The 14,932-nt window shown below is 36.9% G+C and overlaps 1 protein-coding gene across 1 annotated transcript in view; it reads right to left on the reverse strand.

The window, feature by feature from the left end:
• Window positions 1-14,932, reverse strand: part of LOC117331410 (cadherin EGF LAG seven-pass G-type receptor 2-like) — a 69,249-nt gene that overhangs the window by 25,937 nt on the left and 28,380 nt on the right. Inside the window, 2 exon segments of the mRNA XM_033890115.1 lie at window positions 8,649-8,853; window positions 12,215-12,452. Coding sequence (XP_033746006.1) covers window positions 8,649-8,853; window positions 12,215-12,452 — 443 coding nt within the window.

Genomic DNA, 14,932 nt, shown 5'->3' on the forward strand with positions numbered 1-14,932 from the left:
ATAAATCACAAACTGTAACATTAGAAGTCATTGATTTTTACACAAGACAGGGAGTAACGATATTGTCTCACAACTGGTATTCAGACAACCAGTAAATGAGGCGTGCCCTCAGATCTGCTGACCAGGATAATCATCCTGTAATGACTACCTGCATACCATATGGACATTTATTTAGACCAACCAGCAATAATAACGGGAGGATTCTCCAATAAGTCGCCAGTTAATTAGCAGAAATCAAGGACACATCAAAGAGAGTGAAGCTGGTATCATTACAGGAGCTCCATGTATCTGATATAAAATCTGTACATTACACAACTCTATAAGCTCTAGTAATTCTAAAACCACTGACTACATGTAGCCATAATAACAACGTAAGGCTTTAACTTCTATATAGCAGTGACCATAAGAACTGAAACAATCTCCCTTAATGGGTTACCGTATGATCATCAAGGTATCACCAATGGGTTACAATATAATTACCAAGGTATCACCAATGGGTTACCATATGGTCACCAAGGTATCACCAATGGGTTACCATATGATCACCAAGGTATCACCAATGGGTTACTGTATGATCATCAAGGTATCACCAATGGGTTACCATATGATCACCAAGGTATCACCAATGGGTTACAATATGATCACCAAGGTATCACCAATGGGTTACCATATAATTATCAACTGGTATCACCAATGGGTTACTGTATGATCATCGAGGTATCACAAATGGGTTACTGTATGATCATCGAGGTATCACCAATGGGTTACCATAAGATCACCAAGGTATCACCAATGGGTTACCGTATGATCACCAAGGTATCACCAATGGATTACCGTATGATCACCAAGGTATCACCAATGGGTTACCATATAATTACCAAGGTATCACCAATGGGTTACCATATGATCATCGAGGTATCACCCATGGGTTACCATATGATCATCAAGGTATCCCCAATGGGTTACCATATGATCATCGAGGTATCACCAATGGGTTACTGTATGATCATCAAGGTATCCCCAATGGGTTACCATATGATCATCGAGGTATCACCAATGGGTTACCGTATGATCACCAAGGTATCACCAATGGGTTACCATATGATCATCGTGGTATCACCAATGGGTTACCATATGATCATCAAGGTATCACCAATGGGTTACCGTATAATTACCAAGGTATCACCAATGGGTTACCATATGATCATCGAGGTATCACCAATGGGTTACCATATAATTACCAAGGTATCACCAATGGGTTACCGTATGATCACCAAGGTATCACCAATGGGTTACTGTATGATCATCGAGGTATCACAAATGGGTTACTGTATGATCATCGAGGTATCACAAATGGGTTACTGTATGATCATCGAGGTATCACCAATGGGTTACCGTATGATCATCAAGGTATCACCAATGGGTTACCATATGATCATCGAGGTATCACCAATGGGTTACTGTATGATCATCAAGGTATCACCAATGGATTACCGTATGATCATCGAGGTATCACCAATGGGTTACCATATGATCACCAAGGTATCACCAATGGGTTACCATATAATTACCAAGGTATCACCAATGGGTTACCATATGATCATCGAGGTATCACCAATGGGTTACCATATAATTACCAACTGGTATCACCAATGGGTTACTATATGATCATCAAGGTATCACCAATGGGTTACCATATGATCATCAAGGTATCACCAATGGGTTACCATATGATCACCAAGGTATCACCAATGGGTTACTGTATGATCATCGAGGTATCACCAATGGGTTACCATATGATCACCAAGGTATCACCAATGGGTTACCATATGATCATCAAGGTATCACCAATGGATTACCGTATGATCACCAAGGTATCACCAATGGGTTACCATATAATCACCAAGGTATCACCAATGGGTTACCATATGATCACCAAGGTATCACCAATGGATTACCGTATGATCACCAAGGTATCCCCAATGGGTTACCATATGATCATCGAGGTATCACCAATGGGTTACCATATAATCATCGAGGTATCACCAATGGGTTACCATATGATCACCAAGGTATCACCAATGGGTTACCATATGATCATCGAGGTATCACCAATGGGTTACCATATAATCATCGAGGTATCACCAATGGGTTACCATATGGTCACCAAGGTATCACCAATGGGTTACCATATGATCATCGAGGTATCACCAATGGGTTACCATATGATCATCGAGGTATCACCAATGGGTTACCATATGATCACCAAGGTATCACCAATGGGTTACCATATGATCACCAAGGTATCACCAATGGGTTACCATATAATTACCAAGGTATCACCAATGGGTTACCATATGATCACAAGGTATCACCAATGGGTTACCATATGATCACCAAGGTATCACCAATGGGTTACCGTATGATCACCAAGGTATCACCAATGGGTTACCATATGATCATCGAGGTATCACCAATGGGTTACCATATGATCACCAAGGTATCACCAATGGGTTACCATATAATTACCAAGGTATCACCAATGGGTTACCATATGATCACAAGGTATCACCAATGGGTTACCATATGATCACCAAGGTATCACCAATGGGTTACCATATAATTACCAAGGTATCACCAATGGGTTACCGTATGATCACCAAGGTATCACCAATGGGTTACCGTATGATCACCAAGGTATCACCAATGGGTTACCATATGATCATCGAGGTATCACCCATGGGTTACCATATGATCATCGAGGTATCACCAATGGGTTACCATATGGTCACCAAGGTATCACCAATGGGTTACCATATGATCACCGAGGTATCACCAATGGGTTACTGTATGATCATCAAGGTGTTACCATATGATCATCGAGGTATGACCATCGAGGTATCATCAACACGTTTGTGAATTCTAGAGATCATCAAAAATAGATAAGACAGTGCATGCCGTATCAAGAGGATTTCAAGCTTGTCTGCACCTGCTACAATAGTTTTCCCCAATGAACATGCATGCACATGCAGGTACCATGGAGATGGCTTCTCCCCAGCTAGTGTTAAATGTTACTTCGTGTAGGGGACTAGAAAACTACACAACATTGGCAGCTCCTAATGACGAAATACAGCCATATTTTATGTGAACTCATTGAAACACAATAACAAAATCTCATACAGATTTACAAGAATTTATTTGGTCTCTTTAACCCGTAACTGTCATGGGAGTCATTGTAGTTTAGGGACAATCTCTTCGTTAATTTGATCAGAGACTGAAATTGTCTTTAGGGGTCAAATCCTTCCTGGACCGGAGGAAACAGATGCCCTGTCGAGAGATATCCTTCATCATCATCAGTGTCACCCTGCCAGCGTTACTCGGGGACAGGCAAACATCAACTAGATCATTATACCATGTGAATTACAGCAACAGTAATGATGGGCTATTGTGAATTATTACATGTCTTGTAATTAACTTTGAGAAATCACTAATATTGCCATCAGGCCACTAGATGTAGGATTGTCATAGCTGTCTGACACCTGAAAAAACAGCCCCAGGTACCAGCCTACAGCTCATCTACATACTCAATCCAACATCAAAGGCACCAATTCAATTACAGGTTTTTTTTCAAACACAACAAAATAATTTTGAAGATGGCATGATATGATAGTCAAACTATTTTATTAATTTATTTATTCCTGAGCAATTTATTGCATAATTTAATGTCTAAAATCAATATCTCACCCTGAAGGTTTCATTCTGTGTATAGTTTATTGTTACAACACAATCCTGGGTAGCTAGGCTTTTATCATTAAACTTGTATGTTTATAGATTTTATTACTATGCTGTTTACATCAAATGCACAGTTTATAAGTTTATGGGTGCTTCCACAATTATCAACACTTCACTCTCACAGCCATTAGGTATCCCAGAAATCAATCAAACTTCACCAGTGCCAGATGGCAATTATTTTTTTTTGCTTTTGTTTTTATAACTCTTTTTTTTTTGCATTAATTATTAAACACAAGTTGCAGATGAAACTGTTCTTTTTCAATCAAATTTCACTATCAAGAGATATGCATGAATAAAGCCTATTTATTCATTAGACCGTGAACTTTCCTTTCATGGAGTAACGCTACAACATTCATCTTAATTCCTAATGGGCTCTGCATTTCATTGTTTCCCAAAATCTTTCTCTATCTTTGCAATTGAATCATCAGAAACATGAATTTTCAATTTTCATAGTGAAATCCAGAACTGATGTAATCATATTTGTGTTGTTTTATATAGTAATACATTCACTGCACTAGAAACATCATACTTGGAAATGAAATCAATAAATATGGCCGCTAGAAATAACTATCAGGTACTACTGTAACATTAGATTCAGTGTAGCTCCTCTAGGGGAACAGACATCTAGATCATCACACAATGTCTAGTTACTGACAACTACAAGTCTAATGTCCAGTTACTGACAGCTATAAGTTTATGTCCAGTTACTGACAGAACTTTATAAGTTTAATGTTCAGTTAATGACAACTATAAGTCCAATGTCCAGTTACTGACAGCTATAAGTTTATGTCCAGTAACTGACAACTATAAGTCCAATGTCCAGTTACTGACAGCTACAAGTCTAATGTCCAGTTACTGACAGTTATAAGTCCAATGTCCAGTTACTGACAGTTATAAGTCCAATGTCCAGTTACTGACAGCTGTAAGTCCTATACAGTTACTGACAGCTGTAAGTCCAATGTCCAGTTACTGACAGCTGTAAGTCCAATGTCCAGTTACTGACAGCTGTAAGTCCAATGTCCAGTTACTGACAGCTGTAAGTCTAATGTCCAGTTACTGACAGCTATTAGCTGATAATGATAACATGTTTTCTCTTAAGATTTTTATTTCTATTTTTTCAAAGCATCTCAAAAGGACACTAAATATTTTTTACTTATGGTTCTAGATTCTTGTTGAGTATATTTTACTCTGCAATACATTACAAAATACCATCTCATGCAAAACAAAGATTATTTATGCAATTTGTGTCATACTTGGATATGTTTCTCCAATTCTTTAGGTAATCAAAATACAGATCTCCAGTGACTATGATACAATGTTTGAATGTCAAAACAATTTTAGCAGCTCTGGATCAAACATTTCTCAGTTTGACTTACAAGTTAAAACCACATGTAAGGATAAACAATCCAGCTTGAGGCAACATCTCACCAAACTGTTGTAACATGGGATGGTAAACATGTTTGATCACTGCTGATTCGATATGCAACAATTCATTTCAAAAGAAGAACCAGGAATCTTTGCAAGTGAGAAACAGATAAAAATGTTTCTGGCAAGGTTCATGTTCACAAGACCTCTAACAAAAAAGTATGCGTCACAAAATCTGGAGCCGCTGGGTCCCTAACACGATACGAAGACCGATCTGGGGACTCCTAGTCTCACTGACTTATCTTTACACTGGTGACACAGTTCCTACGAGATTGGACAATGGAGATGAAGGGGTTGTAATTAGAACAGAATCTGCAGACAAATGGTGTTAACACCGTCACCGTGTAGACAGACTGAATCAGAATAGCTCTCTCTGTTCTGTAGAAGGATGATAATACACCAACTATGGACTAATAGGTGGGCTTGTGTCTCGTACAGCAAAACTTTGCATGTCCTTGTCTGCACACTTGTCAGATCCCACCCAAATGTATTGCTATAGAGCCTTTGTACCAAACAGGATAGTTTACTGTACATATTCAGCTCCTAACCATATTTGCATGAAAATCTCATACATTTTAATTTCATTGAAATGAAAATTGCAAGGCAATGCTGACTTTAGAAACACTTAATGGCTTGAAGCATGCCTGTCGGAAGTTGGACGGAGCACAAGATTGCACATAACTTACAAAAATCAATTTCCTTTTGTTCCAGTCTGCAGAAATAACATTTTAGACCCCCTTAATTATGGAGAGCGACATCTTTACATCAACCGAGAGACAATGTATCTAGGGCCTGAACATTTCTTATCTTCTTAAAAATCAGAAGCTTGATAAAGGTTTGGTCGGCATACTATATACGGATATAACAGCTCCATATTGAGTGTTTACAAAGCTTAACTAAAAACAAACATACCGGTTCCATACCTCGGCTAAGGGCAATTAGGGAAAATAATTAGAGGCAAAGGTCTGGCAGATATAAAACACAGAATTAAAGAGGACATGTCAGGAGATGTAGCCATCAATTGATTCCGGTCCAATAATAGCCCCTGCACGGTGTAGAGAATCAAGTATTTATAGGGGAACGGAACACAAATCTAGTGATATCACACAGATCTTCATTAATTTCTTTTCCTAAAGGTTTTCGTTATCAACATTCCAGAAAATCTGTCATTAGGTTTAACCTTTAGGTGACCTCTTATCTATAGAATCCCTCATACAGAAGTACATGGTATTATAGTTCTGTATCACCATGGTGTTGTTATAGTTCTGCATCACCATGGTGTTGTTATAGTTCTGCATCACCATGGTGTTGTTATAGTTCTGTATCACCATGGTGTTGTTATAGTTCTGTTTCACCATGGTGTTGTTATAGTTCTGTAACACCATGGTGTTGTTATAGTTCTGCATCACCATGGTGTTGTTATAGTTCTGTATCACCATGGTGTTGTTATAGTTCTGTATCACCATGGTGTTGTTATAGTTCTGTTTCACCATGGTGTTGTTATAGTTCTGTAACACCATGGTGTTGTTATAGTTCTGCATCACCATGGTGTTGTTATAGTTCTGTATCACCATGGTGTTATTATAGTTCTGTATCACCATGGTGTTGTTATAGTTCTGTATCACCATGCTATTTTTTTGTTTTTTTACTCGATGAATCCTTCATGTGAAGAACTAATCAGAAATGTAGCAAGGGTACAAAGTTTCATAAAAATCAGATTTAAAATTAAGCCAGAAAAAGAAGGACATCAAAATTCTGTTTATGGTAACAGTGACCTAATTTCTGGCCGATTGATCATTATAGAACACCTAAGTTCACCATTCCTGACACCAGCATAGAATTATAGTACAAAGACTTGTTATGAAATAGCACGGAAATCATTGTTTATTACCAGGTAATAAAAACGTATTACATGAATTCAGCAGTAGATAATGTGTGGGGCACACCAATAAGCATGCTAGGGGGTTATTAACGTAAATTAGTTGTAATTGAATAACACTAAATGTCAGTGTTAATTGTACAAGAGTTCTGTAACATACAGCCTGGTATACCTAATAACTGCAGCAGATGTTTGCACAGATCGGAGTCCTCGCAATGTTTGTATTTGTTGTTGTTGCAATGGTTGTGCAATCATAGGGGTATAAAGTTTCACTGCATTCTTGAGTTTAATGGCCATCTGTCTCACACTAGACTACACTGCAGCATTTATCTGCTAGCCAACTCTCTTCAGTCCAGAAAGAGTGTCAAATATCCAGAGTTACATAGTGAGAGGAATTTTGGATAAACCTTGCAGCGTATAAAACAACGAACCAAACCATCAATATTTGATCAGGATGTCGTGTTTTTATTCCTCTGTGGCTTACTACTGTCTAGCATTTGATGCAATCAGAGGAGTAGAAGGGATGACCTCTAACTTAGAAGCAACATTTAATGTCCCTGCTGGGAGTCTATAAATGGACCGGCCTTGAAGGCCATACCATGTATCAAATATTTAAGTACTTGATAAACACAGGTAATCCATCCGACTTACCCAACACTTCAACTAAATCTGCTCACCATAGCAATGTGTACATCTCATTATCCCTGCTGCTGGCCTCTCAAAAATGTTTCAAAAATTTGCTTTCCATCCTATGTATTTTTAACAATGTCTTACACCAGTATAGCATTCTGCCAAGTTATAAAGACATTAATACTTCATTATGTCCAAGATAACTCTTGTGTTACATGTATTAAGATCCTACAGTAGATTCAGAGGTACAGACCTATTACAGACGACTACTTCTGTTATCTGGTATATCTAATCCACTTCAATGTTTATTTTCTACAGACCAAATCTTACACAACAAATTCACTGCTGTATCCTGACCGAGAAGATTGGGCTCTGTCTGGATACCAAGCTCTTGTGTGTTTTTTTACTTACTGAATAAACTTTATCTAATAACTTTCTTTTTGTTTTGTTAACTAGTTTATCCATAATTTAAGCAATTTACAGTCATTATATATATATATATATATATCACATCGCATAGAATGAATACATTTTTGTATACCAGACAGTATCTCCTGTAAATTCTCCTTCATCAGACATTGAATTTATACTGTAATCTCCCCTGAACAGTCTCTTCAGACAGATTCTTCTCTTCATTTGAATTTTGATTGTAAACTGAATCTGTTCCCCGGGCTTTCTACTGTATAATAAACGACCAATTCCCCTAACAGTTATCTCCCTTTTATAATTTCCCCTTGAACTTTGACATCACTTGAACAATATATCATGACACTACTACACTTACAACAGTTATCTATCCCTGAACTATTTCCCCTATCTCCTGGCATTAATAGCCCTGACCACATCATCTTACAGGTTATCTGCCCCTGAACAACCTCTTCAACAGTTCGAGAGTGTTTAGACACTAGAGTGCAGCACTTACTTTGTTGACATAGCGAATCTCAACCTGCTGCCATTCTCCATTGCTGAGGCCGCCCTGTACACTGGAGGAGATGGTGGTGATGTTGGACCCCAGTGAGAATGAAAACTGTACTTGACTGTCAATCAACTCCAGGGCAATGAAGTCGTGCTTTTCATTAAATCGACCATTGTAAAATAATAGTCCATTTTGTTGTTGAGTGGCAAATCTGAAAATCAAAATTCACCAAAATGTTTAAATTCTTTCATACTTCTGTTGTCACATGAGCATATACCACCCAAGACAAACCTATCAAGCCCTTGTTTAATTAATATACCTTAACTAAAGGAAATTCAGAGGAGCATAACAGAACTTAAGGAAAGATGTTTTCATTAAATTCAATAATGCTTTCCAATAAAAAAAAATCCAAGATAGGGAAAATTGATGAAACTGGAGCCTAAAATATTTCACCATCCTTTTTAGCCTTTGTCCCTTTGATAGAAAAAAAAATCTTGTGGAACTTGTTTCTTTAACACTTAAAATTATATCCGATTCACATGTATATCCTCTTTCAGTCACCACAATAAGGAAATAAAGAGTTAAAATTTACTTCTTACACTAATCCCAATAGGGAACCTGGATTTTCATTTAAAGACTTGACATTCACTTAAAAAATATGAGAAGAAAATGGCAAAACATTTAAAAGGTATCGTTTTCTATCTCAAGGTTTGTAAACAAATACCTTGGTAGAGCTTCTCATAGCTTATCAAAATGATTGAAAGACTTGCTCTTTTCATAAAATCTGTATCAAATTAGTCTAAATTGAATTTAATGATTTAGAAGTTACTAATTAATTCAATCCAACAGATAATTTGGGGCTTACTTCAATTCTAAAACTAGTGAGAACTGTGAGATCAAAAGACCTGGAGCAGCCTTTTGTAACCCCCTGTACTGGAGGTATGGCGCCCCAGTCACCAGAGTGACAATGGCGTTTACCTGGTCAGGTAGGTCTTTGTCCGTGGGACCATTGTACAGAAGTACACCACATGTCTTTGTGTCTTTATTTTACAAACACCTCTAATTGATAATTAAATGGATAATCCTGTACTTGTCCCCACACATCAACACAACATCATGCTTCACCAATTATTGTTATATCCTTCCTTTCTATTTCTGATTGAGTTAATTATTTTTTGTCTGCTCACCTGTTAAAAACTGTTTAACAACAGGAAAAGGTACCTTTAATTTCATGCCTTATTAAAGCTTTTGACCTCCAATTATGAATTCCAACACCAGTTACCTGTCAGGTGACACTTCTTACCTTTGACCTTGGACACAAGGCTACACCCATACCTGGTGTCAATTTCTGGTATGTAGCCTTATCACTACTAATCTACTTGATTCTGATTTCTATTATGTATAAATATCATTTTCATTTTAAAGAATGACTTTCTTGACAGAAACATTTATCATACATTAATTTCTTTTATTTTTCAATGAACATGATTCATGAAATCATGAAAAAGTATTTGTGCATAACAGACAACGTTATATACACACAAGTCTCTATGTCAATTCATATCAATTACTGATTATCCAAACGCATGTATCAGATTTAATACCAGTATGGTTTCTGAAATGTGAGCAGACTGGTGTCATCACTTGTTGATACTTGTTCAGAGTTTCCCCCCAAAATTGAATTGCTAATATTTCTCTACATTTCAGAAAGCTATTTTCAATGACGAGGAAGAAATTCTGGTGTTCCAATATCATAGTAATATACAAGTAATACAAATAGAGCAAGTGGAATTTCAGTTCAATAAATGACCTTGACCCACCCCACTCCAAGATGCCTTTATCACATGACCTTGACCTGCCCTACTCCAACATGCCTTTATCACATGACCTTGACCTGCTCCACTCCAACATGCCCTATTACATGACCTTGACCTGCCCAACTCCTACATTCCTCTATCACATGACCTTGACCTGCCCTACTCTAAACAAGCCTCTATCATATGACCTTGACCTCCCCACTCCAACATGCTCTATTACATAACCTTAAATGATCTAGACCCGCTCCTCTTAAACATGTTCTAGTACATGACCTTAACCTATTCGGCTCCAACATGCTCCATTACATAATCTTGACCTGCCTCACTCCCAAAATGTCATTTTGAATTCTCTTATCTTTACGCTCCAATTATTTCAGCAATAGCAGAAAAACAGTGTGTAACACACAATATTAAGTTAGTATACATCTTATCATCACAGTTCTCCCTTAGCCTCAGAACCCTCCCCCTCCCCCAGAACTTGGCATACAACTTCAATTTTAAGCTTAGCATAGCATGTTTGTACAAGAAAACAGTCCTGTTCATAGATCAAAAGCTTTGTTTATGATAAACAACTATACAATGGTAAGTGGCTGGAAACATCTGACGGTAAGAAAACAAACCTGTATAAGGAGATTTACTACGGTAAATGTTAGCAATTTGTGACAGATATCTTTAATATTAGCGATTAATTCAAACTTCTTGGCAGTGAAGTTAAAGATTGCTTGATTGATTTCTACATACTTTATCTGTAATACATGTGATTTTGATATAACTGATGACCTTGTTTAACATGTATATATATATTCACAATTGAATGATTTCATTACAGGGTATATACAGTAGACTCCTACAGGTATAAGACACAATTTACTGGACAAAGGAGACAACTGACCATAGCCGTCTATTTAAACCCTTTGTAAACTGACCCACTGTGTGTTTACATAATTTAGTCAGAGTCCCCGTCCATTCTCTCTGTTGTGTCTGACCACTTACTGACCATTCTATACCAACTAGTGTGGAACTCCACAGCATTTGTAAAATATTTATCAGGAGTAAGTACAACAAACACAGTGGCATACATACTGACTGATACGGTAAATGTCCTGATGTCATGATACAAATAATTCCTTGACAGCAGCATCAATGTTTTAAGGATAGTTACTGTGATTATCAATGTAAACAAGCATCTCAAGAACTTAGACGTGTATAAGAATAAGTTATGGAGAAATAGCAGAAAATGTACAAATTTAACTTATAAAGAAATCATCATCTAGTGTGAGCAGAGAATGAAATTCCACACCTGGTCGTTAGTTAGCTACACAAAGAACAATGGGTCATGTTACCTTTAATTGTATGGACACTTTTGATATTTTTTCCTCTCAAGATGAAAGCAGAATAGTATATCTACACTACAATACATCTATTTGCACTGCTTTTGTAAAATTTCAATTTATGTGAAACTTCCTTCTTTTTATCAAGTCTATAAATCGAAATCCAGGAGAAAGACTGACATTTTTACAGTCTATTAAAATGAATATGATCCTGATAGCTACAGTATAGCAGACAGCATAATAAGCCCTTGGTACCAATTGTTTGGAAAACTGAGAAAAATATTGCAATAACTGAGGAAGTTAACAGAAAAGACCAGACCTCAACAAGATAGACAAGGAAGTGACCATGAATACAAATAAATCTATCTAATTGAAATCTGAAGACAAACCAATTTTTAAACAGTGGAAAGTTTACAGTACTTACTTGAGTTGAATAGTGAACCTGTTTCGTCGTTTAAGGGCAGGGAAGGTGAGAAAGGAGCCCTTAGGGAACCGCCGTGTAGTCAGCTGACAGAATCTGTTGAAGTGTGGTTCAGAGGGGCAGCCCTCACAGCGGAAACCTCCCTTGATGAGGGGGACACAGGTGGACGGGGGCTGACAGAGGTCATGGGGACAGGAGGCACCATCATACTTTGTGGTCATGTTGATGTCACAGTTTCTCCCTAGATAAACAATAACATGAAATGTATGGTCAAATGGAGCAAAATCTAACCAGGAATCACTTACAGATCAAATATCTAAAGTATAAACTTTCTGTAACAATAACACCTTCACATTTATGATTGTATAGTTTTAATTTCACAGCTGATAACTTTGTCCTCAATTTTTTCACCTGAATCATACAGCAGAACTTTACTGAAGCATTCTAAGATCTAATCAAATCAAACATCATGTTGTAAGATTCTTTTGATATTCCTAGGTATATACTTTACTGAGGATGGAAATTTTTCACACAGAAAGAAAATATGATGTTGAACGATATCAAATAAAATATAATGAGTAATATCACACATAAATTAATTTTATCAGATGACGAGAGGAGACAGAGAAAACAATTTCATTTCCATAATAACGTACATGAATGTTCATTGATAAAACTTGAAGTGAAGCAATGCCCGAAAAATAGTTATTTAACAGGGTAAAATAATAACAAAATCTTCCGATCTCAATTAATAAAATTGACAGATGGCAATATCAGACAGAAACTGATTATAACTAGACAAGATGGCAATATCAGACAGAAACTGATTATAACTAGACAAGATGGCAATATCAGACAGAAACTGATTATAACTAGACAAGATGGCAATATCAGACAGAAACTGATTATAACTAGACAAGATGGCAATATCAGACAGAAACTGATTATAACTAGACAAGATGGCAATATCAGACAGAAACTGATTATAACTAGACAAGATGGCAAGTTTTACATGAAGAGTTTTTGAGATTCACCTGTACAAATTATACCTATACCATTCCTACTCCAGGTAAATCAACAGGTAAATCGAATAAATGGGTTTAACTCATCCGTATATTAGCTTTGATGTCATCTGAATAAAAAGTTAATCTTACATAGATAGCTATGGTTTATTGTTAAATGTTGAGGAGAACTGATCAAACTATAAACAAGGTGATTCATCTGAATTGAAACATTAAAAAGACTGATACCCAACACAAGAGTATTTAGTTAGATCTTCTAAACAATTTACACAGGGAAATGATCCCCGCACTGAACTTGAAACATAAGTATTTAACTAATGTGCCTTCTCCCCATTTTTGTCAATGACTTTGAACCTTGACAAATGAAAGGCAACCACACTTCCTGAAGTTTCTTAGTGCTTGCATAGGTAATGTCTATGAAATTTTAACAACATGTGAAAAGTACACAAGTTCATGTATTCATACAAGTATACATGATACTGTTTGCAGTATACAAACAATTTTTTTCTTCCCCATAATGATTCTTGTTCATAAGTGAAAATCAAATAGCACTGAAAAAGTTATAGTTAAGCATTGCTTTTGATTTTTCTTTCTCAAGTTTATAGCCTGCCAATAGCCAGGGCCATTTCGAGGTAGGGTCACTTTGTGGTAGCTAGCTGATAGATACCTCGAAGGCCAACATACAAGATGCAGCAGCATGCTATCCAGAGTAATTCGGATAAAGTCTTTGCACAAAGACAACAATTACAACCTAAACTATAGTACTTGATCTTAGCTTTCTGAGAAACACAAACCAGCCCAGATAGGGATTGAACCACACATGGAGGATCTTTACTCAAGGTTGTGTTAGTCTGACACTTTTCCAGATCATGACATCATACACTGGTTATCAAACGTAAACTTGAAGTGGCTACAAAGTGCTTTCTGTTGTTTATACTGGTATTTGATCACTCCACACCAGCACTATTCATTGTCAAATTGGATAGTAATGGAACTCCTGGTGTGATGTTTAAGCTTGGAGTGTTTTAAAAGTTGAAATCAATAAAGGATGTTCAAGTCAACATGCAGGATTGCAAGTGTTGTTTTAAAACCCCTATTGATTACTTAATGATGCCCTGAGGGTCTCCACAGCCTTGATGGAGATGTCGTGACCAGATAGTTATTGGTCTTAATTTGGAGCCTGTTGTTTTCCTCAATACAATCTGATTTTCAGTCGTCTCAGATTTCTACGCCCTTCCTTCATGACAATAAACACCTAACAAAGATAAACATCCTCCATAATTACCCCACTACAGAAAGAAAGCATGTGCAGCCAGCCGATTAATACACCTAAACACAATATAACAGGACTTGCCCCCAAACGTCATAGCTTGACCTTCAAAATTGTCACTAGAAACGGGACTGTATAGTTATGTCGTTTTACCTGTATTTACCTGTGTATCTGTTCTCCGAGTAGGAAAGAAAATATCTACCACAATGCTGTTTATTTTACACTTTTTAGCATTTTCATTTACACATTTTTCTTTTCATCCCTGATCATATAAAATCCCTGACTGTCAACAGTAAAAATGTCAGATTACGTGACTGTATAGAAATTCTTGATTCCTAACTCATGACTAGAATGCAGTGTAGACTATAATTAGACGTCCTGTTTAATTCACAGCTAAACCTACCCATCAAAGCGGGAGGTTTGGTAAAG

This window comes from Pecten maximus, chromosome 7 (assembly GCF_902652985.1).
Source record: "Pecten maximus chromosome 7, xPecMax1.1, whole genome shotgun sequence".
In the NCBI taxonomy this organism is placed as follows: Eukaryota; Metazoa; Mollusca; class Bivalvia; order Pectinida; family Pectinidae; genus Pecten; species Pecten maximus.